Below are 27,749 nucleotides of genomic sequence, written 5' to 3'. Positions count from 1 at the left end.
ATCTAGATTTAGTCAACACAGATTGTATTGTTCTCTTCAAAACTAAAATATTTCTACGATTAAACTGCATTGAGGAAAAATGTAATTATAGATTCTTATCCAGCCAACTAACATACATATCTCTTATTCTCAGCCCTAGATTCAAGTGGAGTGGTGATGTCATATACGATAAGGCCCCATGGATTCCATCCTCAACATGGTCGTGATATACTTCTACTCCAACACTTTGAAGTCTTGAAGCATACATGATTCCATCATCTCTCAGGACATCATATTGACAGGTAAGAATGTATGTTTGTGGCAAGTGTTGTAAGTGAGCATCATTGGCTAACAAGGGCAATGCTCTGTGGTCCATCAGAGCTGGCAGAGAGAAGGCCGATCTTCCAAGCACAGGCTCAGTGTACACATAGTTCTTTCTAAACTTGTCAGGGAGAAGAGCACTCCAGTTAACAAACCTGAACAGATGTTTGGACTCCAGAGGCATGTGCTGGTTTTTTCTCATTGCCCATTGAAGTGCCTCATCCTTGGTGAAAAACAAACTCACAAGTTTTATGGCTATGTCCCTTGTCAGAACTATACCACGTTCGTTCTCTAGATGTGATGGCAAGTGAGTGTCAATCACCTGTAAGCCAGGATAAAGTAGAGCTTGCAGCTTGAATTTATGCTTTACTTCGGGATCAATCTGCACCTGGAAAATAGGATGTCCAGTGAGGTAAAGGCTTCCAATATTCCAACAGACAAAATGTAACCATGAAGCAGATATGATAATAAACTACATGGACTGCTGGCAGAAAGCATGATTATGACAAAAGTGCCTATAATACCCTTAATCACTTTTGAAGACCCTGGCACTGAAATATCATTTTTTAAAACATTGCTTGAGTATATGAGAAAAAATGATAGAAAAGATTAGGAGGATACAGGGACAGAAGGTAAAAGGAAGAAAGATATATAAATATATTTTACCAAAAGTAAATAGTGGAAATAACAGTCTTAAAAGTGATGGAGGGTTTTACATATATAAATATGTAGAAATTATTTTTGACAAGTGGCCACAATTCAGCTGATAAGAGACTATAATGCTCACTCTACGTAGAACACCAGTATAATCTACAGTTCCCCAAATCTCAGACAGAAATACTTCAAGAGCCAGAGGCAATAGATGACTATAAGGAAACTATTTGTCTTGACACTGCAGAACAATAGCACATACAATGTCTGTGCAAGGCCAAACCAGACTAAATGCCTGCAAGGAAAGAAGAAGTAAGCATAATGTTTTGCCCCCACCTGAGGAACTGTTGACATTTGATAGCTGTTAGGATAAGGAAAGTCTGTTTCCTCTAAAAGTGTAGCCCCTGATAATTGAACATGCTCCAGTAGAAAATACTGCACTAAGAATATGTGGGCTGAGTAAATTAAATTCAATATGCTGTTTTATTTTGGTTTTTTTTGTTTTTTTTTGAAAAGGACTTAAACTCAGGTTGTTAGGAAAGATAAGATATATCTGGGAGGAGTAGGGAAAGCAGGTGATATGGTCAAAACACATGGCATAAAATCCTTTCAGAAAACTTATTTTTCCTTGTTTTATTGAAAATAGATGCCTCTCTTATACAATGTATCTCAACTATAGCTTCCCATCCATCCACTCCTCCCAGTCCTTCCCACTATCTCCCATCTTCCCCATCCAATCCCCCTCCATTTCCCTTCAGAAAAGAGCAGGGCTCCAAGAGAGAACAACCAAAGGGGACATAACAAGACACTAAAACAAGGCAAAAGTCCTCATAGTGAGGCTGGACCAGGCAGCCCAATAGCAGCAAAACAGTACAAAGATCAGGCCATAGAGTTAGAGGTACATCTGCTCCCACTGTTGGGAGCACCACAAAAACATCAATTTAACAGCCATAACACATACGCAGAGGACTCTACAGTACCTCTTACCTCTATAGTAGAGAACTAATTTTTTTTAAGAAGATGAAATGGAGCACACTAGTATTATATGATTTATAATGGAGAGAATCCTCCTCAGCAGGTCATAGATAAGAGAAAAGGAAGCTTCACTGAGCTCTCCAAGCCTCCCTTCTGATATAAGGATGTGATAAGAATTGTGTCAGGAGCTACACAGATCTAAAGGAACAGAGGTAGCTGTGCTATGTGTTAACTTGTCAGAAAGGTATTAAGGCAGGAATTAAAGATTTAATGAATGGTAATAACAGGTAATAATCAATACCCAAATTTTTTTTATGCTTACAAGGAGATGCAGATTCCTGGGTTCAGGTTTGGGGCCTGGGACAGAGCAAGGTTAGGTTCAGGCATGGTATAAATGGTACATTCAGGCAGAGTCCCAGAGAGCTAGTTTATTTTCCGTGCCTAACAGAGGCAGGCAGATCTCTGAATTTTTACAATGTAAAAAAAAAAATGCCTGCTGTCTCCTAAAAATCAAGGGTCCCTTGGGTCATGTGACTCTAATTCATGCAATAATGTAAAGGAAACCTACAAATGAGGTGATATGTAAGCAAGACTGGAAGTTTGATCTGCAAGTTATGAGCTCTCCAGAGAATTTTTAGAAAAGCAAGAGAGAACTGCTCAAAGAACTGTCTTCTCTATGCAGAACACAGGGAGTGTGGGTCTGGAAAGCTATCTTGAGCAGAACACAAGCCACAAGTGTGGGCAAAAAATTTGGCTCTGAGTCATTACTCCCAAACACCCCTTCCACACAATCACTCTCCAAACCAAAACTGATCCTTGGCAACTCTACAATGCCAGTAGGGTCCTGATATCAAAGGGAGATGAGACCAGAACAAAAAGAAAGAACTCACAGCCCAGTTTCCAAGGTGACACACATTTAAACATCCTCAACAACCAAATCAAAGTCAACAATAACAATACTTGAAAGGATAACATAACAGGATCAGGTTTACTGTCTTCCAAAAGTGCAAGAATGGTTCAACATATTCAAATTTAAAAATAAATTTCTGTATACAAATATAATGAAGGAGCAACAAAAAATCACAACTGTTATAAAAGATTCAGAACATTCTATTGCAATTCTACCATTCCTTTCTAATTAAGAAATAGAAGTTTAAAAAATAGATAAGACAGAGTAGTACATCTAGGAATACAAAGATTGGCTGTCCAGACACTGCCCGAACCTGAAGGGACCCAGTCAACAATTCTCTGCACCGAAATCCCATGGGAAGGAGAACTAAACCTTCAGAGGAGCAGACATGCCTGGGAAGCCAGAAGAGACTACACTTTGCCCACATTTCTGACTCCAGAAGAAAACACCTAATGCTATCTGGGACCCGGGTGCATGGGGGCCCCAGGAAAAGGCAGCACAGGTCTTCCTGGTTGCTGCCCTCACGGAGAGCTCAAAAGCAGCCCTGCAGGAGCAACTTCAGCCACGGAAAAAGAGGTAAGACCAACTTTTTGCTCCAAGCGACCTGCCTGGTGGACTCAGGACACACGCCCACAGGAGCAGCTAAAGAACAGTAGACAGGAAAGACTACATGCCTAAAAGGAGAACACTCTGTTCCCAAACTGACTGAAAGAAAACAGGAAAACAGGTCTACACCACTCCTGACACACAGGCCAATAGGATGGTCTAGCCACTGTTAGAAATAGCAGAACAAGGTAACACCAGAGACAAGTGATGGCAAGAGGCAAGTGCAGGAACCCAAGAAACAGAAACCAAGACTATATGGCATCATTGGAGCCCAATTCTCCCACCAAAGCAAACACAGAATACCCAAACACACCAGAAAAGCAAGATCTAGATTTAAAATCACATTTGATCATGGTGATGGAGGACTTCAAGAAAGACATAAAGAACTCACTTTGAGAAACGCAGGAAAACATAAATAAACAAGTAGAAGCCTATAGAGAGGAATCACAGAAATCCCTGAGAGAATTTCAGGAAAACACAATCAAACAGGTGAAGGATTTAAAAATAGAAATAGAAGCAATAAAGAAAGCACAAAGGGAAGCAACCCTGGATATAGAAAACGAAAGGAAGAGACAAGGAGCCGTAGATACAAGCATCACCAACAGAATACAAGAGATAGAAGAGAGAATCTCAGAAGAAGATACCATAGAAATCATCTACACAAAGGCCAAGGACAATGTAAAATGGAAAAAGCTACTGGTCCAAAACATACAGGAAATCCAGGACTCAATGAGAAGATCAAACCTAAGGATAATATGTATAGAAGAGAGTAAAGACTCCCAGCTCAAAGGACCAGTAAATATCTTCAACAAAATCATAGAAGAAAACTTCCCTAACCTAAAGAAAGAGATGCCCATAAACATACAAGAAGCCTACAGAACTCCAAATAGATTGGACCAGAAAAGAAACTCCTCCCATCACATAATAGTCAAAACACCAAATGTACACAACAAAGAAAGAATATTAAAAGCAGTAAGGGAAAAAGGTCAAGTAACATATAAAATCAGACCTATGAGAATCACACTAGACTTCTCACCAGAGACTATGAAAGCCAGAAGATCCTGGACAGATATCATACAGACCCTAAGAGAACAGAAATGCCAGCCCTGGTTACTGTGTCCAGCAAAACTCTCAATTAACATAGATGGAGAAACCAAGATATTTGATGAAAAAACCAAATTAAACAATATCTTTCTACAAATCCAGTGCTACAAAGGATAATAAATGGTAAAGCCCAACATAAGGAGGCAAGCTACACCCTAGAAAAAGCAAGAAACTAATCATCTTGGCAACAAAACAAAGAGAAGAAAGACACAAAAACATAATCTCACAACCAAATATGAATATAACAGGAAGCAATAATCACTATTGCTTAATATCTCTCAACAGCAATGGTCTCAACTCCCCAATAAAAAAACATAAATTAACAAACTGGATACACAATGAGGACCCTGCATTCTGCTGCCTACAGGCAACACACCTCAGAGACAAAGACAGACACTACCTTAGAGTGAAAGGCACCTTTCATAATGGTCCCAAATAATATAAAATACCTCGATGTGACTTTAGCCAAGCAAGTAAAAGATCTGTAAAATAAGAACTTCACGCGTCTGAAGAAAAAAACTGAAGAAGACCTTAGAAGATGGAAAGATCTCCCATGCTCATGGATTGGCAGGAGTAATATAGTGAAAATTGCCATTTTACCAAAAGTGATATGCAGATTCAATGCAATCCCCATCAAAATATCAATCCAATTCTTCAGAGAGTTAGACAGAACAATTTGCAAATTCATCTGGAATAACAAAAAACCCAGGATAGCTAAAACTATCCTCAACAATCAAATGACTTCTAGGGGAATCACTATCCCTGAACTCAAGCAGTATTATAGAGCAATAGTGATAAAAACGGCATGGTATTGGTACAGAGACAGACAGATAGACCAGTGGAATAGAATTGAAGACACAGAAATAAACCCACACACCTATGGTCACTTGATTTTTGACAAAGGAGCCAAAACCATTCAGTGGAAAAAAGATAGCATTTTCAGCAAATGGTGCTGGTTCAACTGGAGGTCAACATGTAGAAGAATGCAGATCGATCCATTCTTATCACCCTGTACAAACTAAAGTCCCAGTGGATCAAGGACCTCCACATCAAACCAGATACACTCAAACTAATAGAAGAAAAACTAGGGCAGCATCTCGAACACATGGGCACTGGAAAAAAATTCCTGAACAAAATACCAATGGCTTATGCTCTAAGATCAAGAATCAACAAATGGCATCTCATAAAACTGCAAAGCTTCTGTAAGGCAAAGGACATTGTGTTTAGGACAAAACAGCAACCAACAGATTGGGAAAAGATCTTTACCAATCCTACAACAGATAGAGGCCTTATATCCAAAATATACAAAGAACTCAAGAAGTTAGACCGCAGGGAGACAAATAACCCTATTAAAAATGGGGTTCAGAGCTAAACAAAGAATTCACAGCTGAGGAATGCCGAATGGCTGAGAAACACCTAAAGAAATGTTCAACATCTTTAGTCATAAGGGAAATGCAAATCAAAACAACCCTGAGATTTCACCTCACACCAGTGAGAATGGCTAAAATCAAAAACACAGGTGACAACAAATGCTGGCAAGGATATGGAGAAAGAGGAACACTCCTCCATTGTTGGTGGGATTGCAGACTGTACAACCATTCTGGAAATCAGTCTGAAATTTCCTCAGAAAATTGGAAATTGAACTACCTGAGGACCCAGCTATACCTCTCTTGGTCATATACCCAAAAGATGACACAACATATAATAAAGACAGGTGCTCCACTAAGTTCATAGAAGCCCTATTTATAATAGCCAGAAGCTGGAAAGAACCCAGAAGCCCTTCGACATAGGAATGGATACAGAAAATGTGGTGCATCTACACAATGGAATACTACTCAGCTATCAAAAACAATGACTTTATGAAATTCATAGGCACGTGGATGGAACTGGAAAATATCATCCTGAGTGAGGTAACCCAATCACAGAAAAACACACATGGTATGCACTCATTGATAAGTGGATATTAGTCCAAATGCTCGAATTACCCTAGATGCACAGACCACATGAAACTCAAGATGGTTGACCAAAATGCAAATGCTTCAATCCTTCTTTAAAAGGGGAACATGAATACCCTTGGGAGGGAATACTGAGGCAAAGTTTAGAACAGAGGCAGAAGGAACACCCATTTAGAGCCTGCCCCACATTTGGACCATACATATACAGCCACCCAATTAGATAAATGGATGAAGCAAAGAAGTGCAGGCTGACAGGAACAGGATGTAGATCTCTCCTGAGAGACACACCCAGAATACAGCAAATACATAGGCGAATGCCAGCAGCAAAACACTGAACTGAGAATTGGACACCCATTGAAGGAATCAGAGAAAGGACTGGAAGAGTTTGAAGTGGCTCGAGACCCCATATGAACAACAATGCCAACAACCAGAGCTTCCAGGGACTAAGCCACTATCCAAAGGCTATACATGGACTGACCCTGGGCTCCAACCTCATAGGTAGCAATGAATAGCCTAGTAAGAGCACCAGTTGAAGGGGAAGCCCTTGGTCCTGCCAAGACTGAACCCCCAGTGAACGTGATTGTTGGGGGGAGGGTAGTAATGGGGGAAGGATGGGGAGGGGAACACCCATATTGTAGAGGAGGGGGAGGCGTTAGGGGGATGTTGGCCCGGAAACCGGTAAGGGGAATAACAATCGAAATGTAAATAAGAAATACTCAAGTTAATAAATATCGAAGAAAAGGAATGCAAAGATTATAAGAAACCAGTATCCAGGAAAAAAACCACATGGAAATAACCCTGAAGTCATTTCCTCCAAAATTATTCAGCAATTATGTGTTCTCTCCATGCTTCCTCAAATAATAGTGGAAACCTTACCTGGTAATATAAGAAAGAAGAAATAATAAGGTAAAAACTGGAAAGAACATTGAATTCTTCATGTGTATAGATGATGTAGTTAAATAAATTATATTAATAGGATTTAGTATTTAAAAATCCATGTATGCTCTATCAGGAGGTTTTAAGAACCTCATAAATATTTTCATCAGAACAAGATGAAAGAGAGTTAACCATAGCTGTCAGAACCTTGGTACAAACTTTACTAACCAGTTAGTATTTTATCCCTCATGCCTACAAATCTGGAACTACATGGACTGAAACATTCTACTGCCAGTACATAGTATGTTCTTGTTCCTTTGTATCATGGTGGCAATGGCCTCTGTGTGCCTTCATGGTTTCCCTGGGAAATTTTTCCTCAGACATTGTCCTTTAAAATGAAACTTGTTTAGAATAATTTTTCTCTTCTGTCGTAAGCATGACACATGGATTAGAAGCAGTTAACTGCTTTTAGAGGTAGTGATTATAGAACTGATATAATTTTAAGACATCAAAATTAAGCTGCAAATGTTATTTCTGCATTTTTGTGTATGTAAACTTTTCTAATCATATTGTTGTAAAGATTGGATGAGTTAGTCTCATTTTTAAAATCTTTACTTTAAAAATAAAAATGTATCTTTTGATTTGTAAATGTAATAGGACTGGGAATAAGTGTTTATAAAGCTCTTCAGTATGCTTTAATCTTTGAACCACACTGTATCTAATTAGTCCATTCAATCTTAAGGTAATATAAAACTATAAAGTAAATATCTCAATTACATTATCAATAAAAGAGAACAAATTATTTTTAAAAAATGAATTTGTATGATGAGCTCAGAGCTCTTGATTGGTGGCTTTTGCTCTTGAAGCTTTTTTACCATTGTTCTAAGAGAGTCTAATAATTCTCCTTAATGACACCATTCTCTTTAAGAACCGTAATTGCTTTGTCGGAGCTCTTACTGTCTTCAATTTAACTAGACACAAGCCCTTTTACTCACTGACTTGCGTATTTTTCATATTTTCTACCTTGCTTTAAGCTCTCTTTCACTATAAATATGATAAAGAAAGTAAGCAATAGCTATTCCAAAGCCCAGCTGCTACGCTGTCTTAAAATTACCTTTGCCAAAAAAAATAATCTATTACTTTTTGATTCAACAGTCTCAATCAAATATCAACACATGGGAAGAATGCAGCTACATGCTTTGAGATAAACTGACACAAATAGCTTCTACCCTGATTCCCATGAATTATGTGTTCCCATGGAAACCTCATAGGCATAGTCTTCTTCATCCTCATTTCAGTTAGCACTTGCATCTTCCAAACTCTCCCTATTATTGTCTGTCAATCACTACGTACGTTTAGCAAGCTTCGCTAAGGCCACATTTATTCTACACAGCAGTTGTATCCTCAAGTGTATTCTGGTGTGAACTCTGAGTTTGATATTGATGAATGTGGATCTCAGCTGTGTCTACATGGTGCCATGTGTCAGGATGCTCCGACTTCTATGACTTGTACTTGGATTCCTTGGAAACCACTGTGAACTCAACTTTGATGAATGTTCCAGTCAGCTATGTCTCCATGGAGATCTGTGTGTGGATGGAGGAAACAATAACCACTATGATTACACAAAGAGTGAATTCAGAGGACACACTGTGAGAACTTAATGCCTCTTTGGTGGTCAAAGCCTTGTCATAATTATGCAACATGTAAAGACACTTTTGGCAGCTATATTCCTCATTCTTGGCCTACATACAGAGGTGCCCTGTGTGATATCGACATGAATGCAGTAGAAACCTCTGCCAATTTTGAGGGGAATGTTTCAAGCTGTCCTCAGAAAATCTGTATAGACATATTGCAGGCCTCAGGTCATGGAGCTTCAGGTCATGTTTGTATCAGTCAACCTGGGTTCACAGACAGGACCCTAGAATAACTGTCTTCTAAGATGCTCTAACCAGCAGCTTGCCAAAACAGATATAGAGACTCTAGTTGAAGCTCCAAACATCTGGTAAAATAAAGTTTGTGGAAGGATTGAATACCATGGAGGGATACGAACCCCACAAGAAGACAATCAAGGTCAACTAACTTAGAACCTTGGGGCTCCCAGACACTGAACCACCAACCAAAGAGCATACTAGGGTTGAACCTAGGTCTTCCACACATATGTAGCAGGTATGTGTGTCTGCGTGTGTGTGTGTGCGTGTGTGTGTGTGTGTGTGTGTGTGTGTGTGTGTGTGTATGAAACTTGGTGTTCATATGGGTCCTCCCAACATCTAGAATGGTACTTACGCTGACTCTGTTGCCTGTGGATTCTGCTCCTCTAACTCGGCTGTCTTGTCTAGCCTCAGTGGAAGAGGATATACCTAGTCCTGGAGTGACTTTAGGTGCTAGTCCAGGTTGATTCCCTGAAGAGGATCTCCCCCTTCTCAGAGGTGAAGGAGAGAGGGGCTAGGAAGAGGAACCATGTGAGGGGACTGGGTAGAGATGAGAGACTGCGATCAGGAATAAAGTGAATAAATTAATTATTTAACTAATTAATTAATTAATGGAAAATAATTGTAAACCAAATTCAAAGGAGAATTGCATCATTGATGTACTCTAGCGTTTTAACACTGTTGAGGAACTAAAGGTACTTTACTAAAACATGAGGTCTAGGGTAATTTGGCTGGAAGTTTCAATATCAACGTGATCATAATCACCAGAGTCCATAGATCTAGTGCAAGCATAATTAAAATACTATTTTGTTTTCTTTGTTAGAGATTAATTAACAATATTCTTTATAATGTTTTAACACCTGAGAAATATAACACCACAGCTAACTTTTACAAAGAAAATGAAGGTTGAAATAAAATATTGACATAAAGATAGACATGTAGATAAGTATAACAGTAAATAACCCAAATTAGCCCTGTTATGCTCAGTTGATGTTTCATTCAAGACCATTGTAATTCTGTGGGAATGAATGCTCCTTTAGTTCAAAGAGTTGAAATAACTACTCCTCACCCACAGAACCAAATATGCTCTACCTGTTGTGTCACTGCTGCAGCCAGAGTGCCTCCAGAACTGTCTCCTGAGATAGCAATTCGGGTAGGATCTACTCCATACTTGGTAAGCATTTTATCCTGAAGAAAAAACTTGACTGCTGTGACACCATCTTCAAATTGTGCGGGAAAGTGATGCTGAGGAGCTAGCCTGTAGCTTCAACACAGAAAAGGAGAGCGGGTAGAGCATAGGTGTACAACAGGTCTCCAACATCTACGCATCCATCCACACATGCACTGTGACACCAAGTCCTACTGCGCAGTTCATAGAAATTGATCCAAGGTTTTCTTCTAAGGCTTAACTAGAATAAAACTCAATATAAAATTATTTAAAGCATGTAATTAAAACGGTGGGTGATCTTATGCCTGAAGGTAATATATTGCTACAAACCTCTTAGTTTTGTAAGTAAACTTTTCACTTTAAATGCATTTTATACTGGAGATATTCTATATCTTTTTTTTATGTTCTTAATGTAACTGGCTATATGAACATCATGTTCTCTTTTTGTTCTTCAGAATGTCAAAAATTTACAAATACCTATATTTAATGTTGAAAGTTCATGGTAGGAATCCTAGAATGTAATATGAACTGCCCTAAGAAAACCCCAAAGAATAATTTGGATACTGTGATGTACACAAAAGACGTTTATATCTATTACATCAAGCATAGTATATTTAGAAGAATACAAATCATAATGATTAGAGTAAATGTGTGACAGGTCCTATATCATTATATTAAAATATGATTCCAATTTAAATTTCCCCAAACAATAAAGAAGACTGTTCCAGTATAGTAATCTAGTCATTAACATATAAATTTTTTCTGGGTATGATAACAATAATAAACATGTTAGAAATTAAGTTTTACCCAAATTTGCATAGTTTAAAATGTCATTATTGATTAAAAATGTTGGATTAAAAATTTTGAGTTATGTTTTTGTAACTATGAACTAAGGAGAAGATGGATGAAAAAAAATCCTCTTAAGATTGATGAATTTTGGAGTCAAACTCAGATTCAGAAATCTAGAGTATACTAATATGAGTAAGGAAATAATGGGCTAAGATACTCCAGTACACATGCTCCAAATACCTTAAGAGTGTAAAATCACTTTTTGAGAGCATGTGTTCAACATTTCAACTGACCCCAAACTTTATTACCTTCAACACTCTAAACTGCTTATTTTAAAACTGTAGGCCATGCTTCCCAAAGGTGTTCAGAAAATACAGATATTTGCATTATTATTCATAATAGCAAAATTACAGTTATGAAGTAGCAATGAAAGTAATTTTATTGCAGGGAGTCACCACGTGAGGAACTGTATTAAAGGGTGACAACATTAGGAAGTTGAGACTATTCCAAATAATAATTATTTTGAAACTAAACATTTTCTATCGAGCATAAATATGATCAAATATTTCAATTATGCAATGATTAATTTTCTCTTTCCTGTCTGACTATTTAATAAGGGACAGAACTGGACCATATGGGACATGACCAACAAGATTTCACAAAGTAATCAACTTAGAGTCTAATTCAAAAGGTTTTTTTTTTTGTTTTGTTTTTTAAAGGACAATATTTAGGGTAGTGGAATCCTTTACAGGGTAGTCTATGCAACAATTGGGCAGATAATATGAGGTAAATTTTAAAATTCAAATTCCAAGTATGGATTTATTATTTGGAAATCAAACCTATAGACAGATAAGGTAAAAATCATATTAGTCAAAAAAAAGTAACTCTTACTCTACTCCTACAACAACAGCGTCAAGTTTGCTTGCAGTCCATCTATTCAGGAAATCAAAAGCCCTCTGCTCTGAAAGGAAAAAAGAATGCAAAGTTAAAATTCTCCTTGTAATTTAAAAAGTGACATAAATAATGACAGATATCTATAGAAGAAATGTGATTTCCCATTATCAGACAGGGATCTCTATTTCCTACCCCTGCTTCCACACAGAGGGCACTCAATGTACACAACATTCTTGAATTTCCAGATATGAAGAGACGGTTCTGCATCTTGCCATTTTGAAGGTGAAAATTAGGCTGGTGAATTCTATTAGCCACAGAAAGACCCTTTTTATATCCCTTTGTTAACTGGTATCATCCTCTCCTCCTTCATTCTAGAAGTTTTAGGCAGTAAAGGAAGTTAATTGGTCTTTTTATAATCACCACAGCCAGGTCTATAATCCAAGACTCTCCCATCAATAGATAAACATAAACATTCAAGGTCTTCATTAGAAAGAATCATTTTGTCATTCAACTATATCAGCAGTTCTTAACCTACGGGTCTCAGTTCTTTTGGCAAACTTCAATCTCTAAAAACACTTAAATTAGGATTTATAACATTAACAGAATAACAGTTATGAAATAGCAACAAAAATAACTTTATGGTTGTAGGTCATCACAACATAAGAAGATGTATTAAAGGGTTGCAGTATTAGAAAGGTTGAAAACTGTTGGTCTATATGAACTCTTGGCATATTCTATCAGTTGGGTCATAAATTCAGGAAGAAAGAATGCAGTAGATCTCTCTTTTTACATGTGTGCTTTGTGTGTGTGTGTGTGTGTGTGTGTGTGTGTGTGTGTGTGTGTGTGTGTGGTATAAGTATGTAAGTAGATGATATATAGATAGACAGATATTGTGTAAGATAGCAACTTAGTTGCTTAAAAGCTCTGCTTTTATGAATATGTCCCATTATATGATGCTGCAATGATTAGGAATTTAATGATTAACCCAAATTCTAAGGAATCGCAAGTTTTTAAAGATCCCCTAGTAAGTTAATGTAAGGCTTTGATGTACATATAGGCATTAGCACATCTCATGCAAGCCATTGATTCTCTCCTAACACACACATAGATGTCCATTTGTCTCTACATACAGGCTACAGATTTCTCAAGTATCCACCTGTGCTGGTTACATTTTTAATAAACTTAACACAAGCTAGGCACATCTGGGTTGAGGGAATCTTACTTGAGAAAATGGCTCCATAAGATTGGCCTATAGGCAAAGCTGTGGGGTTGGTTCTGATTAATGATTGGTGTAGAAGGGACCAATGGAATGGTGCCATCCCTGGATAGGTGATCCTTGGTTGAATAAGAAAAGCTGAGCAAGCTGTGTAGAACAAAGCAGTAAAGCAGCTCCGGCTTCAATTTCTGCCCCCATCGTTCCTTCCCTGGTCTCTCTTTATGACAGATGGCAGGATTTCACATGAAATAGACCTCTCTGTCTCACGTTTGGTTTTGTTATGGTGTTTATCTCAGCAATAGGAGGCAGACTAACGACTCACCCTTTCTGTTTTCCACCTCCCTGGATGCAATGTCTTCATAAGTTCTATTATGTCTATTCACAATATATTAACTACAAAATCTTGGAAAGCTGCTGAACTTTAAAATTATTATCAAAATCTAGACTTTTACGAGGCATCTATCTCTTATGTGTTTATAAAAAATTAAACTAAAAGGTATTTAGTTACTGAGTATATAACAACTTGGAAAACAAAGAAGTTAAGTCATTCAGTCTTTTAGGTAGAATGATCCCATTTATGATTAAAAATCTAGTTGTTCATTTTTAGGAAAAGGAAATGCCTAGTCGAAGATAAAATATATAAGATATTAAGCCTAGATTTTTCACATTTGATGTCCTTTGGTATTATATTTTAGACTTGGATTTGTATTCACCCCCCCAATCAATTTTTATTGTCATATAGTCAAAGTCAAAATAAAGAGTTTTCTCGCTCTTAGAAATTGTTCCAAGTATGAAATATTTGTTGATAAGATCTATCTGGTCATGACAAAAGATGCTACTTCATCTCAACATGAAAGTATGAGTAGCGTTTGGGAGCTCAGTATAATATAAAAAAAATTTTCAGAGACAGAATTGAGATCATATGAAGTCTACAGAAGACAAAAATACCAGCTCACTGTGGGGCTGAAGCAAAATGTGAAAAGGAGCATTGACTGAAGTTAAGAACATCAAATGTGGGTTGGGCATTTAGCTCAGTGGTAGAGCGCTTGCCTAGGAAGCACAAGGCCCTGGGTTCGGTCCCCAGCTCCAAAAAAAAAAAAAAAAGAACCAAAAAAAAAAAAAGAACATCAAATGTAAGGCCAAGCAATAGACTGCTAAGAAATTTCAGTGTGTTCTATGTAGTGATGTAAAGAAATCATGTGCATAAAAAAGACTTTAAGATGGGTGTCTCTGTATTGATAAAATTGAATATAGCTCAAGAGCCATGTAATAGCTAGCAAAATAGGACTAATGCCAAGAGGGAAATATTTTCTCTTCTGGGAGATCTTAAAAGAGAGTAGCATGACTGACATGTTGGAAGTAAAACTGACAAAAAGAGATTCAGGTAAGAATGGAAGATTTAGAATGTAAGAACATGGAATTCCCCATGTCCTTCATTTTCTCTAGAATCATATAAAGTTTGATCTCTGGAAGACTAGGAGATTTCAAGTGTTCTTAGTGGCAAAGAGAGCTACACGCTGACAAGATTTCCTGACCCACAGCAGGGTATTAAGGAACAATAGCAAAACACAGCTGTGAGAAACCAGACATGAACATCAACCAGAGACTTCCCTGGGGCACTTTCTACCAAGTTAACAGTCCTGAAAGCAATAGCATATAATCTGTTTAGCCTAAATTCTAAGCCACTTGAGTTTTAAGAATCACTGTCCTCTAAAGGGAAATCACTCCTCTTTGTCACCCTGTGTGCACTGAAATTAATCTTTAAAGCATCTGTTAAAGTCTTAGGAAGAGAAAACAAAGTTTGTGAGTTTTTCCTACATCTAGCAGATATACTGGCCTCCTTAGGGAGCCACTTTGTACAACACAGTCTTAGTTCTTGTTCCTTGATTTACTATTCCTGCATGTCTTTTGTCATTCCATAACTGTATATATTTATAAGAGTGATCATTACCATCAATGGCATACAGTGGCCTTGACTTCTAAGACATTGGTTGTGTCCATAAAACAGATTTTTTTTTCTAAGAACATAGACCTGAATTTCTCTCCTCAGCATGGGAACCACCTAGTTTTGTATTTTGCTTTCTACTTGGAAGTTTGCATAGAATAAAATAAACATGATAGAGGGTTCCTCTTTCCCCACAGCCATTGTATTTGTCTTGCAATTTACATAGAGTCACTACCTGCCTTCTACAAACATGCTATAAACTTTGAATAACTGAAAGAAAAAAAGACAGAGTGCAAAAGTAGTGCTGTTCTTTAATATTTGTGCCAAAGGGCAAGGACTGATCCAAACCACCATTTTTAATACACTGAATTCTATTGCCGTTCTTGAACTGCAAGGGAGCATACTCAATTTTCTCTTCCATATTAAAAATCTCATACCCTCTTTTAAATTGAGGAATCAATAGACTATTCAGATATTACCTGAGATTGATAAAAATTCATATATTATTTTAAAACTTTTATGATGTAATTAACTTGCTTGTTTTTGCAGTTTACTTACAGAGGCTTTCCATATATTGTTATTATCTCTAATGGGGGGGAGGATGGGGAGGGGAACACCCATAGAGAAGGGGAGGGGGAGGGGCTGGGGGATGTTGACCCAGAAACCGGGAAAAGGAATAACAATCGAAACGTAAATAAGAAATAGTCAAGTTAATAAAGATGAAAAAAATAAATAAAAAAGGAATTTTCCAAAGACTTGTTTGTTTTATTTTTTACATTCATCACCTTTACATGTCCCTTATTACAGGAGATGAGCACAGATTCTGAACTTAATGAATGGGGCTTGTTTATAAAGTTTTATTTTGTGTTTTCCCCTTAGCATTAAATTGAACAACTTCCCGATAAGCTTTACCAATTTAGTAAGAAATTACAAACTCCCTCTTGGATCAAGAGCATGTACTTCTTATAGTCATCCTTTCAATGTTACATCTGAAAAATTCCTGAAGCTAAAGAGAAAGTGTTGTAGCAATTGGCATATCCGTGACAATTCTTTTTCCGTTCATTGCACATGAACGATAAATAAAATACCACTTGAGAAAAGGGCTTTTACTAGGACTCACTTGCTAAAATATTATCCCAGCCTGCAGGAAGCCCTAAGTTCAAACCCAATACCACATAGGCCAAGTTTGAGACAAATGCATTTGATCATAGTACCTAAGAGTACTCATAAGTAAAATGTTATTATCAACTAAGTAGTACTTTCCAGGGAAGACCAAAATAGATGAGTTTCTATCTCAAAAACAAAAGTAAACAAATGTGGATCAGGGTAAAGCAAACTTTGTAGTGAAAGCCACTATCAGAGTATTCCTCAAACATATCTGTATCTATCGTTGTATTGGATATCTAACATGTGTATCTCTATTATTTTCATATATGAATAGGTAAATATATCAGTGCTGTGTATTACAAACATGCAACTAGTTGTTTAATTTCCTTATATGATAAACTTACTAAAACTTCCGAAACAAAAACCTCCTCCATGAAAATAGATCACAGCTCGTCTTGGGGCTTCTGACTTGCTCTTGGGTAAGTACAAACGCACAGGAATGTCAACAAAGGCAGTGTCAGTTACTGTAATGTGTTCGTCAGAATGTGGTTGTGTGTAATCCAGATTGATTATCATGGAGATAAATTCTTCATATCTCATAACACCTATGTTTTCAAGACACAGAGCCTACAAAGAAACAGAATAAACACAAACTTCATTAATAGATCTGTAATATCAAATACATGTGAAGATAAAGGGTAGAAGAAGAAAACACAAAAAACAGTGAAGAGAAGTCAAACAGAATTAAAGAATTTGTAAAATTAAACAAAAATAGTATTATGACCATCATTTTTGATGATCCTTCTGCCTGTGAAAATCTCAGATGTTTTAGATTAAATGTTATTTAGAAAAGCATCTTTACTTACATTTTAAAAAATTCTTGTATTTATTGCTCAATTATAAATCTTTTAAAACTACTGTCTTATAATCCCTCTAAGTTTGTATGTTGTCATATGTTCTTTCTAAAATTACATTATTTATTTCAATTTCTAAACGATTTATGTTTGTTTGTTTATTTATTTATTTATTTATTTTTATAGCTGTCTTCACACACACACACACACACACACACACACAGACACACACACACACACACCAAAAGAGGGCATCGAATCACATTACAGATCATTGTAAGACACTATGTGGTTACTAGGATTTGAACTCGGGACCTCTGAAAGAGCAGTAAGTGCTCTTAATCACTGAGTCATCTCTCCAGCCCTTATTTCAATTCTAAATTGAATTATTCAATTTTAAATTCAAGTATGATATGACTACATTATGCATAATCTGAACTTGGTTCTTCTTTTTCTCTACCCATTCTCTGAAATCCTTCTTTGATTTTACTGCAGAAATCTTACCAGAATACTCAGAACCTGTACAATTTACTCAAGGAATATATCTTTAAACTTCCAGAGCTAACAGTACTCTAAATGGCCTTTATTACCTCATGTATTACAGAGTAAGGTACTTATGGCTAATCTCCATGCTTTGATGAAGAAAATGCACTAAGAAAATTGCAGCCAGACCTGTCCAGGAGCACTATCCACAGAGCCTGAATCAGCATGCTTGTACAATATCCTCAAGCTTACTTGACGGCTTGTAGTTTAATTTTATTTTATGGGATTCATGACTGCAAATGAGTGGGTCTCTGATCCTTGTTCCTTCTCTTGGGCTCCTTTCCCTCTGTCAATTTGTCTTATCCAACTTTGTTGTGATAGTTTTTGTTTTATCTTATATTTATTTTGTTATACATTTTTTAAATGAATGAATGAATTACAGTCTACAAACTATGGCAAAGGTTAATGACTGAACTACCTCTTAAACCAGCAGGCATAGGATTAAGTTTTCTGCAGTAGAGTAACACTGCATATACCAACTACTCCAGCATGTCTCACATTGAAGAGTAGTTGACCAACGTATAATGGACTCCATCCACTTAGTGCTCTTTTAATTGGTTACACTTTAGTTAGTTTTTATTCTGTTTCAGTTTTACCTTTTGGTTGTCATTACATTTTGTTTTCTAGGTTTTTAGGGAGTTTGTTGTATTCAGTTTTGAGTTTTTCTGGAAAAAATATTTTGTGGATAGGGAGAAAATGTAGAAGGAGTAGGGGGAAGGGAAAATATTATCAAAAGATGTTTGAATTTAAAAATTGTCTTATATAATAAAATGTAAAATAGAAAGCTATTGATCAATGAACACTGACTTTATTATGTAAAAATCCATGCAATGATAATACCAGTAATAAAGTTATTGAGTTCTAGTATAGTATAGATGAATGAATATTTTTAGTGTACATAGAAGAGTGTAGTTCATGTTAACATTCAATAAATATTGCCTTATTATTTAAGTATTCTTTAGCTATTCTTTCTAGAGGTGCATGTCCGATGTCTCAGTAGATAGAGGTACCTATTTCCAATCATGAACATTTTTAAGATCCACCTTCTAGAAGAGAAGAACTGACTCTTATATGATGTTCTTTGAGTACTACCCATGCTTTGGCATGAACTATCCCTCCAACACACACACATACACACACACACACACACACACACACACACACACTAACTAGTTAATTGATTAATTTTGAAATGAAACAAAAGGTTATAGCTATATTCTAAGTAATTAAATATAAAAAGATATGATCTGTTACTATGAGTGCATGAGATATCAATATACTCAGGGAATTTTCATTCAATGAATTTACTCTTGAAATTAGATTTTTAGGAAATTGCCTTATGTCTATTATGTCAATGTTTTCTGGATTTAAAAGATACTGAAGCATTTTAAGACTATAATGAAAACTGCCTATGTAGAGATTATCCCATATTCTTCTAATACCCCTGATTGATATTACACAGAACAATCTATACAAATATTAAAATTAGTGCTCTCACTTTTAGATTAATGGGTACAACGCAGAGACAAGGAAGTCTCTCATGCTAATGTGCGAATATTTTACAAAACTCTTTTAAAACAACATATGATTGCACAATAATGCACTTTAATATTTTTTACTTTCATATGATAAAAGCAGGAGTATTTGTTGTCTTTGCAATCTAAATTGTAGGATTCAGTGCTAAAATTATCAAAGAGTTCCAAATTTGCTAGGATGAAATTTAATTACATGTTCATTGTGTGTATTATCATTGCAGAAGTGCAGTATAATGATTCACGATGTCACATACATAAAGCATGTATTTTAATGGTGAACACATGATGACTGGAAACTGGTGAAGCTGACAAAGTAAAAGCATTTTACTATAGTGAGAAATAGATAGATAGTTCTGATAGATAATGTGTGATTTGGTAAAAGCATGGAAATTTCTCATTAAATACATATAAACTAATCACAAGATGACTGACATGTGCTGGATTTTGTATTCATTCTTCAATCAAGGAATCAGAACACTTGAAAAAGAGAACTGTGGGAGAAAGACATAGAGGCTCAGAACTTTATAAGAACTTGAGTTTTAGTTGTCATAGAACTGTGCTTCTTTTAAACCTTGGACTGTTGTTAACTTCTGATTATTAATTCTTGCTTAGAATTTCAGCCTCCGGATGTTAGAACTGCCAAAGGGTACCCACTTTCTGCAAGGTAACCACCATGCACATAAAGAGCACAGTTGACTCATCCAAGCAAGGGCTCAAATTTCAGCTGTTACTCTCTCTGTATGAGCTCTTCTGCATATCTTTTTCCTCTCATATACACAATATAGTTAGAAGACAGTGGAGAATGAGGGATCTACATATATGCAAAGAAAGCATATGTATTACAACATCAAAAATACTAGTTTCTGACTATACAGGAACAATTTCAGCCATTATATCCACATTGCATATTCTAAGTTAACCCAGAATTCCAGAAGTTTAGAATTGGAGACCAATAATAGAAACTATGAGGATAAGAAAAGTCCTAATTCGTTATCAAACAAGTACTGTTAATAATAATTCATATCTTTATACTATATAAAAACATAGTTATGAAACCAGTTTTTTCTTAGAATGTAAGCAAAAATCAAATTAACAATATTCTTTAAAAAGTGATGTTTTTTTTCAAAATTATATCACTACTATTATCAAAATATTCAAAAATGTTCAGTCTTGATAATAGAAAAAAATGCATTCTTCTTACCGTAAGGGAGAAAGTTTTAGCAACTGCATCCAGGGCTATTAGTTTCCAAGGTTCTTCAATGTTGTCAGGCATAGGTGTATAAATATAAGATAAAAAGCTAACACAAAGCAGCCCCACACAGAGAGCTTTAAATCCCATGATATCCTAGATCCTAGACTCTTTCCAGTGCAGAGATTAACGTATTTCCATAAATACTGAATAAAAAGCCACAGAATGAGTACAGACTGGGAACTCTCACAGAAACACAGCTATTCCCATGATGTGAAGCTGGTTCTTAAACAGCACAGTGTCCCTTCTAACTTGTTCTGCAAGTGCAAAGGCTCAGAAGTGGATGTTGAAACGCATCAAGTGAGGTGCCTATTGTTCAATTTAAATTCCCTGCAGTGTTTCTTCATTCTGCGATATTAATATCATCATGAAATACTTTGAGGAAAATCAGAGCCCAAATGGAAGCACTGGATAATTCTGGAAGTTATCATTTGTAGTTTCAATATTTTATAACAGGTTTATAGTAAGTTATTTGATATCCAGTCAAAATATATGCTAATATCATAACTAAGCATTATTACCTGTGTTAACAAGCCATGCCTGGTGTGGACCAAGCTTTAGGAACGGTGTGTGCAGACTTGTTCAAGTTCTATCATGCACCAAGCTAAAACTTTAAACCTGGACCAGAATTACCAGAAAGTTCAGAACAAGTATTTTAGCAAACATTCTGTCTTGCAGAAAGTTGCATTACATGATGATTCAAATTCATGAGTCAACATGGCTTAGATGAGCTGCTTGGTGTTAGTAAAATATTGTTCCTGGGTGTGCCTGTAAGGGTTCTTTCCGAAGAGAATGATGTTGGTGTTGGTACAGAGGCTCACCGATATGATTGGATATCATCAGATGCACTGAAAGTAGGAGCAGAAGAAAAATGAAAAGAAAGCATCATTTCAGCCTTTTTTCTCTCTTCTTGAGCAAACCTTGTTTTAACTCTATCATATTATGGTTAATCTACTTCCACCTTCTGTCCTTATCCTGGGCTTGTCATCTTGAATCCACGTGTTTGAAAATGTGCCCACTCAGTTCTTGTTTTTAAGTCCCCTCACCCTGAAGTTCTCAACCTCCTTCAGCAATTGGTCTTGAGCCCGGTGTAATTCCTAATAATTCTTAGGTCCCTATGGTTAATTATTTATTCCATTTGAGTCTCACCCAATCTCAGAAAACCTGCCTAAATACTCCCTTAAACTTCAAGAAATGATTCTTTCCATATTTTCCTCCTCCCTTCTCCTTTTCTACAGATTGACCAATTGAAAACCCATGTACCTGATGATACTCTATTACTGTTGCCCCTGTGAAGTATATTGTCTCTAGAATCTTTGAATAAATAACCTTGGTTTACTTATCCTTCATTCAGCAAATTTCATAATAACTCTGTCTTTCCTACCATTGGATGTCAGTGCTTCTGGGTTTCTGTCTGTAAAAGTTAGAGACTTTCACGGTCTCAGTTAACCTGGACCCCCAAGATCTCTCAGACATTGGATCACCAACCAGGCAGCAGACATACACCAGCTAATATGAGGCCCCCGACACATATACAGCAGAGGACTTCCACATCTGGGTTCAGTCAGAGAAGATGCACCTAATCCTAAAGAGACTGTAGGCCCCATTGAGTTTAGAGGTCTTGTGGGGTTGGTGGGGTGGGGATATCTTCGTGGAGATGAGTTGGGGGCGAGGTATGGGATGTGGAACAGTCGGACGGTGGACTGGGAGATGAATAAAATCTGGAGTGTAATAATTAATTGATTGATTGATTGATTGATTTAAAAAATAAATAAAAAATTTTAAAAAAGAGTTAGAGACTTTCACCAGAGCCCCTGGCTTTTAGGCTTCAGACTTTAAACTTGTCTGCGGCATCACTAGTTCTCCAACTTCTAAACAGAAGACCATAAAAGTTTATTTCAATAATGTCATTAACCAGTTCAAACCTTTTATATAGAGTTCATGTGTATAGGGATGTTTATAGAATGTTTCGTGTATGTATATGATCCTTCCCCACTTGAGCCAGAGTCAAGATACTTCAGAGATGCAAAAGACAGGATTTTCCTTCTCATGTATCACAACAAGGTGATCATTGCATATATAAAACTAATTTTAATGATAGTATTCACTAAACTCAGAAAATTCTTTAACACTAACCTTTTATTTCTTCTACTAGAAGCTGATCCTTTGTCTTTAGATAACAATTTAAGCTTTCTTATCTACCTTATCCTATCTTAAAGCTCCTTATCTACCTTTTTGATATCATGCAATATTTAATCTCTCTTCTCTAAATTCTATGTTGATAATTAACTTTAAAATAACCCACTTTTTAAAAAATTGGATTTAATTTCTTTAATAATTATTTACTTAATAAAATCCACTAAGTCATAACAGTACATTTCAAGGCCCATATTACTTAAATTATCAATTTGCTCACTTTATTATATCTCTTGCAATCTCTTCCTGAATTGCCTAAGTATGATTTACAATAATCTACATTTTAAGAGGAAAACGACTAAAAGAAATAGTCAGTACTATAATACACATGTAACAGTACCTGTCTTGTAAGAACTTGGTCTTATGGTCTAGAAATTAAATTTAATCCATTTTATGTCCATCTTTTCAAGTAAGTTATAGAAAGATGGACTATATCCTTATAACACCTGAGGATTTAGTGCTTTTCACATATAGGGCTTCAATAAAAAATTTTTAATGGACAATCTCTTTAGTTGGTCAACTAATGGAATAAGTGGGGAATCGCTCAAAGCTAACAGCAGTAGGGCAGTCTTTGATGCAAAGCAAAGGGAACACATCTAAGGTCAAAGAAATGTTACTGCTTTCACACTGTAGTGAAAATTTGCACACACAAATGACAAGAGGGGAGCTGGGGGAGAAAAGAGCGATAATGTTTGCAAACAGGTGACCTTGGTGACACATTCTAACAATTCAGGACATAGAGTGTTTATTTGTTTTCTCTTAATATTTATCAGTATTGGCTTAATAGATTCATACCTATGGCATCTTGGAAACCTCCTCCTTTTCTTTTCTAAACAGGGTAGTTTCATACATGTTCTGTTAAATAATACTTTCTCAGTTTTTCTCTGTGATAAACCCGTGTTTCCCAGTAGAATGGACTAGTATAGGTTTCTCCTCTAATTTTATACAATGCAAAGGTCCATACTATCAGAATGGCTATTCTAAATGTATAGAAGTTCATTGATTCATACAGACTTTGGGATAATTTCACTTTGCACTATTTTCTTACTTACAAGTTCTTTACAGTAAAGTTTTAATAAATTAAAAGCTGAGAGATGGTAGGATGTTTCTTCCATGGATAGACATAGTTTGCTGGAAGTTTGACGACCTGTGGAGAGCCCTCAAATCCCATATGGTGGAAGTACAAAAGAATTGACTCCCAAGACCTGTTTTATTCTCTGACCTCCACACACATATACTTAAGCACATGCATACATGCATGGATACACACACCCATCAGAAATATAGAGATAAAAGTGTTACAAAATTAAAATTCTACCACATATATTCTTTATAAAATAATGAATCTGTGTCTGATCAAGCCTCTTGGTTCTCCTTGATAATTCATGAATACAAAAAGGGAAGAACATGGAAAATTGCTAAAGAAGTATCTAATAGCAAGCCCTAGAAACTACAGAGATCAAAGATTGTCTACCAGATAAATTAAAAAGAGCAGTTTCCCCACTGTTTAGAACCTTTAGAATATGTCATTTTTATTAATTTTTAAATTTACTTTGTATCCCAATCACAGATTCCTCTTCCTCTTCTCCCCGTCCCTGCCTCTCACTTCCCTTTCTCCCCATACCCCCTCCCTTTCTGTTTAGAATAGGGTAGCCTCCCATGGATATCAACTCACCTGAGCATATCAAGTCGCAGTTTGACTAGGTGCACCTACTTTTATTGAGGCTAGCAAGGCAGCCCTGCCAGGGGTCCAAAGGCGGGCATCAGTGTCAGGGACCCCCTCTGCTCTAGTTGTAAGGTGTGCCACATGAAGACCAAGATGTATATCTGTTGGGGCCTAGATCGATTCCATGTGTGCCCTTTTGCTGAGAGTTCAGTCTCTGGGAGTCCTTATGGGCCCAGCTTAGATGATTCTGTAGGTTTTCTTGTAGTGTCCTTAAATCCTCTGACTCCTTCATTCCTTCCTCTCCGTCTTCAAAAAGATTTCCTAAATTCCACCTAATGTTTAGCTGTGGATCTCTGCATCTGTTTACATCAGCAGCTAAGTGAAGCCTCCCAAAAGAAGTTATGCTAGGCCCCTGTCTGCAAGCATAGCTGAATATGATTAGCAGTGTTGGGGATTGGCTCTCTCTTATGGCACGGGTCTCTCTCAACTTGAGTGAGTCATTCATTGCCCATTCAATCAATTTCTGCTTCACCATGTAGGCAGGACAAATTGCGAGTTGAAGATTTTGTGGGTGGGGTTGTGTCCCCATCCCTCCATTAGAAGCTTTTCCTGGTTAGAGGAGACAGTCATCTCAGGTTCTATATTCTCTATTGCTAAGTACCTTACTTACTGAGGGCCACCCTCATAGGTTCCTAGGAGTTTCCTTTGTCCTGTTTCTAGTTCATCCGAGAGATGCCTCCATTTGATTCCTATTTTTGTCTCTCAGTTCTCTCTCCCTTCATACTCTTCATACCTTATCTTTCCTGTTTCCCTTCCCACACTCTCTCCCACCCATTTCTTTCCCTTCATCCACCCAAGAAGTCTATTTTATTTCCTCTTTTCAGTGAGATTGAAGCAGTGTTCCTTAGTTTCTCCTTGCTATCAAGCTTCATAGGGTATATGGATTGAAACATAGGTATCCTGTACTTTAGCACTAATAACCACTTATAAGTGAGTACATATCATGTGTATCTTTCTAGGTCTGGATTATCTTACTCAGAATGATCTTTTCCAGTTCCATCCATTTGCATGCAACTTTTGTGATGTGCTTGTTTTTAGTAGATTAGTACTATTCCATTTTGATATATGAAGATATATGATATCTTCTTTTTCCATTCTTCAGGTGAGGAACATCTAGATTGTTTCAAGTTTCTGGCTGTTACAAATAAAGCTGCTATGAACATAGTTGGGATGTGTTCTTGTGGTATGATGGAGTATCTTTTGGGTATATGCCCAAAAGTGGCATATTTGGGTCCTGAGGTGGAACTATTTGCAATTTTCTGGGAAACTGCCAAATTGATTTCCAAGGGGATTGTACAAGTTTGCACTCTGACCAAAAATAGACAAGTATTCCTACTGCTCCAAGTTCTCATTAGCTGTTGTCACTTCAGTTTTTGATCTTAGCCATTTAGAACTGGAGGGGAGACACTTGGTCCTGTGGAAGCTTGTTGCCCCAATAGATGGGGATGCTAGAGAGGTGAGGTGGTATTGGGTGGGTGGGTAGGGGAGCACCCTCTAAGGGGCAAACAGTAAGGGGGAGGAGTTTGCAGAAGGGAGACTGAGAGGGGACATTTGAAATGTAAATAAATAAAATAATAAATATATAAGAGAGTCATTTGATTTGCATTTCTATAATGACTAAGAATGTTGAACTTTTTTTAAGTGCATCTTGGCTATTAGAGATCTCTCTGTCAAAAATTCTCTGTTTGGATCCATACCCTATTTTTAATTGGATTATTTAGTTCATTGTTGTCTACTCTCTTGATATCAACCCACTGTCAAATGTAGAGTTGGTAAAGATCTTTTCCCATTCTGTAGGCTGCTGTTTTGTCCTAGTGACAGTGCCCATTGCCTTATAGAAGCCTTTTGGTTTCATAGGTTACCATTTTTTTATTATTGATCTTAGTGCTTGAGCTTTATTTATATATTTTATTCAGGAAGTTATCTTCTATACCTATATACCTATGTATTCAAATCTAGTCCCCACTTTCTCTTCTACCGGACTTAATGTATTCAGTTTTATGTTGAAGTGTTTGACTTGAGTTATATGCTGGATGATAAATATTGATCTATTTGCATTCTTCTACATAGAAACATCCAATTAGACCAGCACTATTTGTTGAAGATGCTGAGAGTATATGAAGAAAGAACACTCTTCTGTTGCTGATGGAACTGCAAACTTGCACAACGTCTCTGGAATTCAATCTAACAGTTTCTCAGAAAACCAGAAATATTTCTACTTGACAACCCAGCTATACAACAAGAGGGGATCACCTCTCAGAGTTTAAGGGGAGGGGAATGGGGAAGGGACTCTGTGAGGGGGGATTATGAGGGGACAATGTTTGGGTTGTAAATAAAAAATTTAAGCACCCAAAAAGAGCTTTATGCTGTTTAAAAATCATCTACCTATCTAGGTTTTCAATTTTCAAGTTTTAATGTCTTCAAAATATTTTATGTCTCTGCTTTGTGTACAAAAGAGAAAATAAAGAAAAAACACTTATTATTTTCTGAAAAAGTTTAATTATATCTGTCATTTTGAAGAAGTTATAGCATGTACTATTAAAAAACAGTCTTTAAAGTTGTGTTTATATTTGTATGGGAGCATAATTTTTTACATTTCAGAAAATTATGTTTTAACCTTAAAGGTGCAGAGTTTTCTAAGCCCTTGTTTGGTAGCATTGTTTAACACTCAATATGACATTTATTTCATACATAATATATAATTATTTATCATTTTGTGCTGTTTTATACTGAATTTGGATATTTTAAATTGATTCATTATACTTTATATTATTTATGTGATCTGACTCTAGCAGGAGGTTAAATCTGTAGCTACCTATCACATGTCTATGATTATATTCTTACATATCATAAAATAGCTTGATAATGAGTGGTGATCCTTGGGAATCCTAACACTAATTGGTGAGAACCTGACATAACCAGTGGCTCTTTTTGTTTGGGAGACTTTTAACGACTGCTTCTATTTCTTTAGGAGTTATGGGGTTGTTTAAATGGTTTATCTGTTCCTGATTTAACTTTGGTACCCGGTATTTGTCTAGAAAATTGTCCTTTCCTCAGATTTTCAATTTTTGTTGAATATAGCCTTTTGTAGTAGGATCTGATGATTTTTTTGAATTTCCTCTGATTCTGTTGTTATGTCTCCCTTTTCATTTCTGATTTTGTTAATTGGGACAAACTCTCTGTGTCCTCTGGTTAGTCTGGCTAAGGGTTTATCTGTCTTGT

The 27,749-nt window shown here is 36.5% G+C and overlaps 2 protein-coding genes and 1 long non-coding RNA gene across 3 annotated transcripts in view; 1 reads left to right on the top strand and 2 right to left on the bottom strand.

Annotated features, from left to right (window-relative positions):
- Aadac (arylacetamide deacetylase) overlaps positions 1-590 on the bottom strand; it is a 57,613-nt gene extending 57,023 nt beyond the window's left edge. Inside the window, exon 1 of the mRNA XM_063282424.1 lies at positions 456-590. The gene's annotated coding sequence lies outside the window, so the exon portion shown is untranslated. The remainder of the gene's footprint in view (positions 1-455) is intronic.
- Positions 86-20,695, bottom strand: Aadacl2 (arylacetamide deacetylase-like 2). The gene is made up of 5 exons (NM_001191706.1): positions 20,558-20,695; positions 16,829-17,051; positions 12,154-12,223; positions 10,398-10,569; positions 86-688 (listed from the first exon to the last, which is right to left on the bottom strand). Exons 1-5 carry the CDS (start codon positions 20,693-20,695, stop codon positions 86-88), a joined length of 1,206 nt encoding a protein of 401 aa, NP_001178635.1.
- LOC134485919 (uncharacterized) lies at positions 9,105-26,883 on the top strand. Its single transcript, XR_010064289.1, has 3 exons — positions 9,105-9,543; positions 10,381-10,479; positions 26,598-26,883. It is a non-coding gene; the product is annotated as an uncharacterized LOC134485919 (long non-coding RNA).
- Positions 26,884-27,749: the final 866 nt, after the last annotated feature.

The sequence above is a fragment of the Rattus norvegicus genome, chromosome 2 (assembly GCF_036323735.1).
Source record: "Rattus norvegicus strain BN/NHsdMcwi chromosome 2, GRCr8, whole genome shotgun sequence".
NCBI classification, from domain to species: Eukaryota; Metazoa; Chordata; class Mammalia; order Rodentia; family Muridae; genus Rattus; species Rattus norvegicus.
This window is presented reverse-complemented; position numbering and strand designations above follow the sequence as displayed.

Bases quoted from the DNA above. Each gene is read 5' to 3' on its own strand.
- Aadacl2 (NM_001191706.1), bottom strand. From the start codon at position 20,695: ATGGGATTTAAAGCTCTCTGTGTGGGGCTGCTTTGTGTTAGCTTTTTA. The intron at 17,052-20,557 runs GTAAGAAGAATG...GTTTCTTTGTAG, and splicing joins CTAAAACTTTCTCCCTTACG to GCTCTGTGTCTTGAAAACAT. The intron at 12,224-16,828 runs GTAAGTTTATCA...TTTTCCTTTCAG, and splicing joins TTTTTGTTTCGGAAGTTTTA to AGCAGAGGGCTTTTGATTTC.